The sequence below is a fragment of the Trichoderma evansii genome (assembly GCF_050947405.1).
Source record: "Trichoderma evansii strain SZMC 28006 chromosome Unknown GGI43scaffold_20, whole genome shotgun sequence".
Lineage (NCBI taxonomy): Eukaryota > Fungi > Ascomycota > Sordariomycetes > Hypocreales > Hypocreaceae > Trichoderma > Trichoderma evansii.
The window spans coordinates 42,910-53,138 of NW_028145186.1; the positions used below are offsets into that span (position 1 = coordinate 42,910).

Sequence of the window (10,229 nt, forward strand, 5' to 3'; positions counted from 1 at the left end):
TGTTATATGTATCTGCGTACTGTACTATACGGAGTAGATCCGAAATCAGTGGGCTAAAGGGCAACAAAATATGGGGGTCGAATCTGCTGGCGGTTGCATGATCCGGCTTGGCACAGTAGTGCAACCTCTGTGCTGTGCTGTACAATTACTACCCCCCCAAAGAGTGTTATCACTACGTGTATAGCATTGCTTGACTGGAGTGAACGCTGCCTTGATGTGCGAGATGCTGCGATGCGAGATGCTTCATTACGTACGGAATACAACTTGCACGCTGTAAATCTCTCTCTGGTTGGATTGAAGCGGCTCAGGCTGTTGGGACCATACTTGGGACTATGGCCCAGGCCTAGGACGGTTGATCCATGCGTCGGTCCGCGGAAGGATTTGGTTGTGGTAGTGGGCGGCATCGAATCATTTGCGCGCCGGCACTGACATGTGGGCGTGAATGAGACGAGACCGGCAGAAAAGAGAAAGTGAACTGAGCCGGACTGGACTTCGGACATTCGCGCATGTGCTGGCACTGTCTTCCCCGCCCTTCCTGGGTGCATGTTTGGGTGCGTGTTTGGGTGCGTGTTTGGGTGCATGTTTGAAGCGCTGCAACTGTTACCCCGAGTTTTCTGAGCTGGCTGTTTAGGCGTTGCAATAAGCGCCGAGAGACTCGTGCTCCCCATCAGCATCAGCAGCGAAATTGGCACGCAGCTTGTATCGGCAGAGCGGGAGTAGTGTCGAACTAAGGATTGCAAGTTCTTACTACTAACCACATCTGCCTTTGACAGCACGCGACGATCTGCGCAACGGGAAAACGCTCGCTGAAATGATGCCGTGGCGGAGCCAATTGGTTGCATCTCCTTTTCAATTGTTGCATCTTCGCTGAGCAAGCTGTGAAATCGCCCGGATTGCAGTTTTCAGGGGATTAATGGCACGATGCGGGAGCTGCTTGTCTGTGCCGGATACACTAGGGCAGGCAGTGCTTCGCGTACCTCGTACATGCCGTTAGGCCGTCGACCACTACCGCTTACAGCTAACAGCGGGTGAGAATGGCCCAGATTGCGTGTACTTGTGCTCTGTACTTGTGCGCTCCCCGGTGCTCCCCAGTGCTCCCGCACCTTTTCCAGAACTGCTCAGCCCTGTGTCCACCGGCCCGTGGCAAGCTGTTTTGGCGAGAGAGCGAAGGAAGGGCCCTGCTGACCACTACAGACTACAGTACAAAGCCTCAGCGCTCTGCCGACTTCCATCCTTATCCTCTCACTCACCTGCTAGTGTTGATAATCTGACCCTGACAATCTCACAGCCTCTCTCCTCCTCCATCACCATGAGATAGAACAAAAGGCGTGACGGAGAACGGAATCGCTGATACCTACGAACCCCTGCACGCAGGAGAGACATCCGTCTCTTTTTTCCGGGCCGTGGGCGGCCTCCCACTCTAATTCGAGATCCAAGCAGCGATCGATAGATGCGACTCTTGGGCAGCGAGGAAGCAATGGCCTTGTCCGGCTCCCTCACCACGAAAGCTGCACCAACCGACACGACGTCAATCGCCCACCAGCTACGAGCCGCGGGCGCTACAGCGAGCCATGGCCTGGCGAGGAGCTTGGAGACGCTGCGCCGCCTGGCGATTGGGATGAGTGTGGATGCGAATGGGAATGATGCGCTTGGAAATGGCAACGCAAACGACAACGGGGGCGGACATGTGCATCAGCAGCAGTCGAGGAGCATCCACGCCAGGGTACATATCCAGAAGCGACACCTGAGCGGCGGCGCAATCGCAGGCGTCGTCGTTGGCGTCGTCGTTGGCGTTGCACTGCTGGCCATCTGCCTGTACCCGTGCCTCCTCTACCTCAAGCGCCGCCACAGAGGCACGTCGCACGGAGGTTTTGATGCAGAGGCGGCCATTGCTGCTGCTGCTGCTGCTCACGGCAGCAACGCTTCCAATGGCGCAAACAGCCCCCCCAAGCGCCTCTCGTCGAGCGACTCGTACAAGCCCAAGGGGGAATTGACGCGCGGAGGAAGCACCGACAACGACTGGAGAGCTGCCACCGACCACAATGGATATCCTCTCCCTCTCAATGCGGCATATTTGCAGCCCGGCGACCCTGGCTTCACCGACAATGGCCTTGGTGCAGAGTACAGAGTCAAGGCCGAGCCCTTCTTACCGCTGGGACTGGATGATGGCGAGTTTGCACCGCGGATATCAGCCGATCACCAGCCGGGCGTGCTCAAGGGCACCAGCGCCGACTACTACAGCCCTGATATCCCATCCGAGGCCTTTGGCATGGTTGCACAGCCTGACCCTCCACTCGATTCTCCCATCCAGCCGACCTCTTCTCGTGCCAGCTCATTTCGCCACAACATGAAGCAAATGTTCCGCCGCAAGAGTGGCAGGGACGCAACCCTGGATTCTGCTTTTTCACAAGCAACCATCACCGAGAGACCAGCTGACGGAGCAATTCCGCTGCAGACCAACATCACCGCCGGTGACCGGGTCGAATCTCCCGTTAGCTTCTCTGCTGTGTCTCTACCCCTCTCTCATACATCCTCTCACCAGCGTGGTGTCGGAACCGATGCCGAAGCTGAGCCAGGCCTTGGGCCTGTCAGCCCTCCTGTTAGCAATGCAGCTGAGCCGGCTTCCAAAACGACACCCCCAGAGTCGCCTCATTTGTCATCATACCAGCAGTTCCAAAAGTCTCCCTCGCCTCCCGTCGCCTCTCCTGGAACTGTGAATCCTATGGATATCATGCCCGCCTCCACGGAAGCCGAACTCTGGCACAGGACTGAGCACCAGCTCTACGAGGCCTTCCATAAGCCGTCGCCGAGTGACGCTACCAATAATACGGCTATTCCATCTCCCTCCCCGACACCTCCTGAAACACAAGCACAGCCAACATTTACAGTTCAAACCCCTGGCTTGACAAATCGTACCGAGTTTGTCCCCGACTCCATTAATAACCAAAACACCACCACCAATAACGACATCATCAGCAACAACTACAGCAATGACCAACAGCAGGCCGACACTGGCGATGTCGAGATGCTGGATGCATCTGCTCTTCCTTCGACCCACGACCATAGCTTGACAGCTCCGGACGGCCGGCACCCAAGCTACCCCTCCGACCAGTCCACCCCACTCCCTGGTCCTGCCTTTACCGATGTTTCATCCCAGAACACGCCCTCGACTCAGCTGGACACTCCCTCTCCGCAATCCGTGGGAAGCTCTGATTTCCGACATAGTGCGTCGCCACAGTCGGGAGCTGGCAGTCAGTCTCCTAGGACCGGCGTCTACCGATGTGAAGAGCCCGGTTGCAACCAAACCTTTGACCAGCCTCACAAACTAAAGTATGTCTCAGATCTTAAGATGGTCTAATTTCTCTTTTACCGCTTGATGGCCCTTTGTTGTAGACGGTACTAACCATTTGTTTCAGACATCATCAGCGATACCATAGCAAAGACCACAAGTGCCCATATCCAGGCTGTGGCAAGGGCTTCGGTACCAAGACCCATCTTCAAAGACACATCAATGACAGGCACGAGAAGAAGAAGAAGTTCCACTGTTCTGTCACCGGCTGTGATTATTCCAGAGCAGGCGGCAAAGCGTTCCCCAGAAAGGACAACTGGAAGAGACACATGATCAAGATTCACAACATTGAGCAGCAAGCACTTCCAGAACCTGTTGAAGTCGATATGGATGTAGACGGGTCATGACCAAAGCCTTCCCCCCGTCCTTGGAAAGGAGAAGACGGGGGAGAGAACATGAACCATGGAGACGTCCTCTCATAGGAAAAAGATACCCTTCCTGTCACTTTTCACACTATTCAACTGTTACTAATCTTGGCAAACCTTCCTCTATGCCTTTTGGTTGGTGACTTTTTCTTCTTCTTCTTTCGTTTCTAGCGATATTGGCCATTTCCTCACCGAGGCACAGAGTAGAGGATCTGACCAGGAAAGGGTCATTTATGTGAGCTTCAGCAAGCGCTTGGATATTCTGCAAGATTCACGAGGCGTTTTTTTTTTTTTTTTTTAATCAACTTTATTATTTTTTTGTATTATACGAATAGCCCTACTCTCCCCCTTTTGCTTATCATAATGGGGGAGAGAAACAAACCAAACACCTTGGAAACGGGTCAAAGCGAGAGTTTCTTTCTCCTTGCTTTTATCATATCTATGTTATTTAGGCAAGGGACAAACAGTACGCAATGGGTATATAACATGAGCGGATAACCCCTTAAAATAAAATAACACAAAAAGCCGCTGATATGCTGCATGCAATAATCTTTTTTGGTTTCCTTTTTTCCTTTTTTTCCTTTTTTTTTTCTTTGTCTTTCGTAGGCTGTGCTTTAACTCAGCTCCTTGATTAGTTTTTTCACCAGTTTCCTCTGCTCGTCTGCGCTGAGGGACTTTTCGTCGGTTTCTTGTATGGCTCTGCCAACCACGATGATGGTTTTTGTGCTATCACTATCCACCCAAAGTCGGCCGTTTCTGCCAGTCGCCGTCTCAAACTGAAGACCGGCGTCGGCAAGCTCATCCAGAACCACGACCTTGCCCTGCTGTGCCTTCTTGGGCATCATCAGAAGGCGAGCCATGCCCAATGATATTGTGAATAGCATGCCTCCCACCAGCGGTCCGAGGCCATCTGCCTTGCCTGTAGAGGCCGAGACACACTCGAGCTCGGCGTCCATGTGCTTGTTGGCTAGAGTGATACGGGCGTATACCAACGCTCCGGGGGCCAGGATGGGGCGGGTCTTTTTGGTGGCTGATTCGAAGGAGAGCTGGGGGAGGAGGGCGGGAGCGGTGTAGTCGGAGAGGCTGACGAAGTAGACTTCTGAGGCGGACTTGTTGATGGTGCCGATGACGAGCTCGCCAACTCGGGGGATGTACTATTCGTAGAGACTCTTGTTAGCCAATTGAGCCATAGAATGGGCTGTTATGTCGTGAAGTAGAATAGTAAGCTTACTCTGCCATTGTATGTCTCTACTCGGATCGCATTCTTCTGTCTGTCTGTGACCAGCTGGCCTGCCAGCGTCGGGAGAAGATCACTCGGAGGGACATGGCGCAGTCCAGGACCCAGACGGACGGGCTTCTTTGGATTTGAGGGGATGAGTGAAGGGTCGATGTGGTCGCCCGGCAGGACAAAGACTGGTTCTGAAGACATGTTTATCGTGACAGGACAGCCGGAGCAGAAGACGCGCCACAATTAATGAAACGAGTGAATGAGTTGATGATGGTGACGACGATAACTCTTTTGCTTCAGCCTTGCGCGCGTCTTTGAATTGCCGATTTTTTCTGGAGCTTTGCATGTGAGTAGACGTGATTGGCAGGATAAGCGATAAGATACTGGAGGGGCATTTGCTGATTGGTTCTATGACCACTCCATGGTGTATTTTTAGGCTCTAGCTGGATTCGAATGCTTTTTTTGCTTGAAATTTTTTGGAGAGAAAAAAAAAAAAAAAAATAGCCCCTCCACTAAGACCGACTACCAGGCCAATCCGCTACCTACTCTCTCTCTCGTCTTTAACGTCCTCTTTTTTCTTGCTTTTAGGATTGAAGACACACCCAACAATCCAACACCAGTCTTTCTTTTTCTCTTCCAATTTTTACTCCCTTTTTATCCTTTTTTCCCCCTCTAACCCTCACAAAACTCTTTCCCAATGTCTGAGAGCAACGGCGTCAAGTCCGGGGTCGAGCCCGGTGACCGAGTCGCTATCGGTATCACCTTTGGCAACTCCAACAGTTCCATTGCTTTCACTGTCGACGACAAGGCTGAGGTCATTGCCAACGAGGATGGTGGTATGTTTTTGTGTTTTTTCTTGAATGGAGGGATATAGGCGGTGGTTGTGGCGGTTTATGGCGGAGTTGGCCTTGGATATGGCATCACCGATATCTGGCTGTTTTTTTTTTCTTGCTCAATGACTGACAATTCTTTTATTATAGACCGACAGATTCCCACCACTCTCTCCTACGTCGATGGCGATGAGTACTACGGCACTCAGGCCAAGGCCTTCCTGGTCCGCAACCCTACCAACACTGTTGCCTACTTCAAGGACTTCCTAGGACAAGAGTATGTCATACCACACTTCTGTTAAAACCGAGTTGAAAGATGAGAAGATGAGGACGAGAAGATGGAGAGGAAAAGAAAAGAGCAAAAAGAAGGAGAAACTCTTTATGCTAACGAAATGCTGCTGCTAGATTCAAGTCAATCGACCCCACACACTGCCACGCTGCTGCCCACCCCCAGGACGTCTCCGGCACCGTCTCCTTCACCGTCAAGGACAAGGCCGGCGAGGAGGCCGAGGCTTCCACCATTTCAGTTTCCGAGGCTGCCACCCGATACCTGCGCCGTCTCGTTGGCTCTGCCTCCGACTACCTGGGCAAGAAGGTCACCTCTGCTGTCATCACCGTCCCCACCAACTTCACCGAGAAGCAGCGCGAGGCCCTGATCAAGGCCGCCAACGATGCCGACCTCGAGGTTCTGCAGCTCATCTCCGACCCCGTTGCCGCTGTTCTGGCCTACGATGCCCGTCCCGAGGCAAAGGTCGAGGACAAGATTGTCGTTGTTGCCGACCTCGGTGGCACCCGCTCTGACGTTGCCGTTGTTGCCTCAAGGGGTGGCATCTACACCATCCTCGCTACCGCCCACGACTACGAGTTCTCCGGTGTCCACCTGGACGATGCCCTGATGGACTACTTCGCCAAGGAGTTCCAGAAGAAGCACAACGTTGATCCCCGATCAAACGCCAAGAGCTTGGCCAAGCTTCGACAAGAGTCTGAGGCCACCAAGAAGGCTCTCAGCTTGGGCACCAACGCCCAGTTCAGCGTTGAAAGCTTGGCTGACGGCTTCGACTTCTCCGCCACCCTCAACCGCACACGATACGAGATGGTTTCCCGCAAGATCTTTGAGGGCTTCAACCGCCTGGTTGAGAGCGTCATCAAGAAGGCCGAGCTGGACGTCCTCGACGTCGACGAGGTCATCATGTGCGGTGGTACTTCCCACACTCCCCGCATCGCAAGCAACTTCCAGTCCATCTTCCCCGAGTCGACCAAGATCCTGGCCCCTGCCACCAGCGCCACCGCCATCAACCCCTCTGACCTGCAGGCCCGTGGTGCCGCTCTCCAGGCTTCTCTTATCCAGGAGTACGAGGCCGCCGACATTGAGCAGTCCACCCACCCTGCCGTCACCACCGTCAAGCACATCTCCAACGCCATTGGTGTTGTCACCAAGGGTGCCGACGGCGAAGACGTCTTCACCCCCATCATGCAGGCCGAGACTGCCGTTCCTGCCCGCCGCACCGTCCACATTGCCGCCACTGGCGATGTCCTGATCAAGGTTGTCGAGGGTGGCACCCACATCAAGGTCACCAAGCCCGAGCCCAAGGCAAAGGAGGAGAAGCAGGAGGACGATGAGGACGACTCCGACTTTAGCGATGAGGAAGAGGAGGAGAAGCGTGAGAAGATCTGGAAGATTGGCGAGGCCCTCGCCGAGGCTGCCATCAAGGGTGTTGGCAAGGACGGCAAGGTCGAGGTTACCATCAACGTCGCTGCCGATCTCAGCGTGACTGTTACTGCCAGAGAAGTTGGCGGCAAGGGTGGTGTCCGGGGCAACATTTCTGCTCCTTAAATGGAAGTAAAGAAATATTGAAAGGGGGGGGAAGAGAGAAGAGAGGAGAGAAAAGGAAATAATCGGAAAAAAGGGGGGAAGGCAAGCATTTTAGCATATATGCGTGTGGTAGAAGCGTTGTCACAACGAATGAAACGGGATGGCGGGGGAGGGCAAAATATCTTTTTGATTTTTATATAGATCTTTATGAGGTGAAAAAGAGGGCTTCGCTTTGAGGCCTTTAAGGGAAATAGAACAAAAATATGACTGGTCCATATTCTGGTTTCAACGTGGGGATAAATAAAAAGATGAAGAGTTTTAACGTCAGGATCTTTGAGCATTCATTAACGAGAAATAATCCTTGACGAGAAATAATCGACGAGAAATATGCTGTCTGTATTCGTGGCTTGCAATGTGTATATGCTGCAGCCCTTTTCAGTGTGATGACGAAAACGCCGATAAGTATCCAGTAGCGATAATTACACATGAAAAATAGGTAGGAAGAAAGAAAGGCGTTTATCGTAAGGATAAACATCAATCTTGACAAAAAGAGAAATTACAAGTCCAAAGATGCTTAGGGGAAGTGAAACAAGAAGTGAAGTAGCAAAAACAAATCGCCTCGCAAGAAAACCCAAGAAAGAAGAAAAGAAAATGCAGCCCCATCTCTGTTAGCCTTTTACGCAGTCACCATACTAGGTAAACTCCAAGCAACCAAATCATCCCTCACGTCTGCCTCCCGAATCTCCTTTGTCCGCTTCATGTGCTCTCTCTCGCGCTCGCTGCTGCCCATCGTTGGCGCCGCACTGACGAGGCTGCCGACGCTCCTGGTGCTGAGCATGTCATCATCCCGCGAGGGTGTCTCCCTGCCATCATCGCGGAGGATGCGAACGCCCTTCTTAAGGCGGTTGAACCCGCCGCCGGTGACGGTTGAGACGCTCTTATCGCTCGAGCCGCTGGGTGTGCGGTGGTGGTGAGGGCGCGGGCTGCTGGGAGGATTGTAGGAGTTGTTGCTGCCACGACGGATGTGGTGGTTTGAGGATCCAGAGTGGTTGCGGCGGTGGTTCATGCCGATGCGACGGAATTCGTTGGGCCGGAGAGTGCCAGAGATCTCGCCGTCCTCGTCATATTCGTCATCTTCAGAATCTGGGCTGGTGGCGCTTCTGTGCTTTGTTCTCCAGCCGTTTCCGCCGGCGAAAATATCCTCGATGCACTCATCAGTATGCAGTTCAGAGGGCTGTCGAGTCCAGGAAGCTGCCAGAGTTCGGCGATACAAATCTTGGATCTCAGCAACATCTCTATTCTTAGATAAATTTGGCAGAGCTGTAGGAGGGAATTAGCATCAGTATTGTATCGGCATGATGTATGATGGTGTGACTTACGTCCTAAGATCTCATCCTCATTCTGTTCTGGTGCCATGAAGCCTGCAATTCCTCCAAAGACCGGAGCCGTCTTTAATGGTGGCGCAATAAAGCTGCGTTCGCCGTCAACCTGGATAAGCAAGATACTAATCTTGAGAGTGCTGTTGACTTTGCTGTCCTGCATCAGATATCTGCGGATGATGCCCTCTTCAGCGTCTCTTTGGATTTCGTCGGACAGTTTCAAGTCGTTGGCACTGTTTGGGCTCCCCGAGCTATTCGTTCGTTTTCTTGTCGTAGACAGAGAATTTATCTCTCTCAAGAAAGTTTCGCTCTCCTCGACATATTCAGCCAAGTTGAGCTTAATGTGGCCAAGCGTAATCTTCTCCGTGAGGGCAAATTCTTGGACAATTTCGAACTCTATTAGACACTCATTGAGGCTGTTGTTCTTGTCGACGGACATGCGAACGCCTGCTACTACTTTGTTGAAGTTGTATTCCACCCGATGATTGGCGATGGCCGCCTTGGGCGTGCGACCGCGATGGTCGGCATGCATAGAATGCGGCAGATGCCATTTGATGAATGAAGTTCCAGAAACAAGAGGTACGTTGTTTAAATCATAAATCTAGTAGTTGAGCAAAGCTTATTGTTAGATGAAAAGTAAACGATACAAGTGCAATTGAAAAGAATACGTCTCATCTACGTATAGTGTAGTGGCTCACCTTTAGATGAAGTTCAAATTTGGGCTAAAAATAAAGCAGATCAGTGTTAGTGATACGGTACGTTTCATTGAACAAGGTAAGGGTGAGCACCGAGATGGCCACCGAATAGCCTCACCTTGCGCCCCTTGCCGACTGAGGGGAAAAAAGAAGGCATGTTAGTCGTCAAAATCTCACTGCAAGCAACAACAAGTCTATCACAAGCAAGTCTTTCGGATATGCCGGGAAGAGAGACAAATTTCACCAGGTTAGCTCACTTGAGCTGAAGAAAGGCATGAACAGAGAGAACCAGAGCAAAACAAAAACAAAAAGCAATAACAAAAATCAAAATAGACAAAGTGGGAAGGGAGAAGAGAGGAGAGAAACACGGCAGTAGGGGCCACGTCCACTGAAAAGGCTGAAGGAGCAGAGCATGCGGCGCACACACGCATGCATGACAGCCCGTTATGCTCAGTCGGCCCGTGATAGTTCACCACATAACAAAACGGGAGAGATTCATTGGCTTACTCAGGGCAGACATTGCAGGCTAACAGAAACCAAGCACCAATGCCGGCAAGGTCTAGGCCGTTT

The 10,229-nt window shown here is 52.2% G+C and overlaps 4 protein-coding genes across 4 annotated transcripts; 2 read left to right on the forward strand and 2 right to left on the reverse strand.

Moving 5' to 3' along the window:
* Positions 1-1,209: 1,209 nt before the first annotated feature.
* Positions 1,210-4,104, forward strand: GGI43DRAFT_174610 (uncharacterized protein). Its single transcript, XM_083199758.1, has 2 exons — positions 1,210-3,330; positions 3,417-4,104. The coding sequence occupies exons 1-2, from the start codon at positions 1,451-1,453 to the stop codon at positions 3,694-3,696; spliced, it is 2,160 nt and encodes a 719-aa protein (XP_083057556.1). The 5' UTR covers positions 1,210-1,450; the 3' UTR covers positions 3,697-4,104.
* Positions 4,105-4,328: 224 nt separating this feature from the next.
* On the reverse strand, positions 4,329-5,143 carry GGI43DRAFT_386491 (exosome non-catalytic core subunit RRP40; the record flags this gene model as incomplete). The annotated part of the gene is made up of 2 exons (XM_083203802.1): positions 4,329-4,868; positions 4,946-5,143. 2 exons carry the CDS (start codon positions 5,141-5,143, stop codon positions 4,329-4,331), a joined length of 738 nt encoding a protein of 245 aa, XP_083057557.1.
* Positions 5,144-5,438: 295 nt separating this feature from the next.
* GGI43DRAFT_412541 (ribosome-associated complex protein SSZ1) lies at positions 5,439-7,860 on the forward strand. The gene is made up of 3 exons (XM_083206853.1): positions 5,439-5,778; positions 5,923-6,049; positions 6,178-7,860. The coding sequence occupies exons 1-3, from the start codon at positions 5,640-5,642 to the stop codon at positions 7,604-7,606; spliced, it is 1,695 nt and encodes a 564-aa protein (XP_083057558.1). The 5' UTR covers positions 5,439-5,639; the 3' UTR covers positions 7,607-7,860.
* Positions 7,861-7,933: 73 nt separating this feature from the next.
* Positions 7,934-9,943, reverse strand: GGI43DRAFT_174622 (uncharacterized protein). Its single transcript, XM_083199759.1, has 4 exons — positions 9,778-9,943; positions 9,663-9,686; positions 8,965-9,565; positions 7,934-8,905 (listed from the first exon to the last, which is right to left on the reverse strand). Exons 1-4 carry the CDS (start codon positions 9,814-9,816, stop codon positions 8,262-8,264), a joined length of 1,308 nt encoding a protein of 435 aa, XP_083057559.1. The 5' UTR covers positions 9,817-9,943; the 3' UTR covers positions 7,934-8,261.
* Between the last annotated feature and the right edge of the window lie 286 nt (positions 9,944-10,229).

Excerpts from the sequence above, each read along its gene's own strand:
- GGI43DRAFT_412541 (XM_083206853.1), top strand. The coding sequence starts at position 5,640 with ATGTCTGAGAGCAACGGCGTCAAGTCCGGGGTCGAGCCCGGTGACCGA. Across the intron at positions 5,779-5,922 it reads CATTGCCAACGAGGATGGTG|ACCGACAGATTCCCACCACT; the intron begins GTATGTTTTTGT and ends CTTTTATTATAG. Across the intron at positions 6,050-6,177 it reads AAGGACTTCCTAGGACAAGA|ATTCAAGTCAATCGACCCCA; the intron begins GTATGTCATACC and ends TGCTGCTGCTAG.
- GGI43DRAFT_174622 (XM_083199759.1), bottom strand. The coding sequence starts at position 9,816 with ATGCCTTCTTTTTTCCCCTCAGTCGGCAAGGGGCGCAAG. Across the intron at positions 9,566-9,662 it reads AATTTGAACTTCATCTAAAG|ATTTATGATTTAAACAACGT; the intron begins GTGAGCCACTAC and ends CTCAACTACTAG. Across the intron at positions 8,906-8,964 it reads TGAGGATGAGATCTTAGGAC|CTCTGCCAAATTTATCTAAG; the intron begins GTAAGTCACACC and ends TCCCTCCTACAG.
- GGI43DRAFT_174610 (XM_083199758.1), top strand. The coding sequence starts at position 1,451 with ATGCGACTCTTGGGCAGCGAGGAAGCAATGGCCTTGTCCGGCTCCCTC. Across the intron at positions 3,331-3,416 it reads GACCAGCCTCACAAACTAAA|ACATCATCAGCGATACCATA; the intron begins GTATGTCTCAGA and ends CATTTGTTTCAG.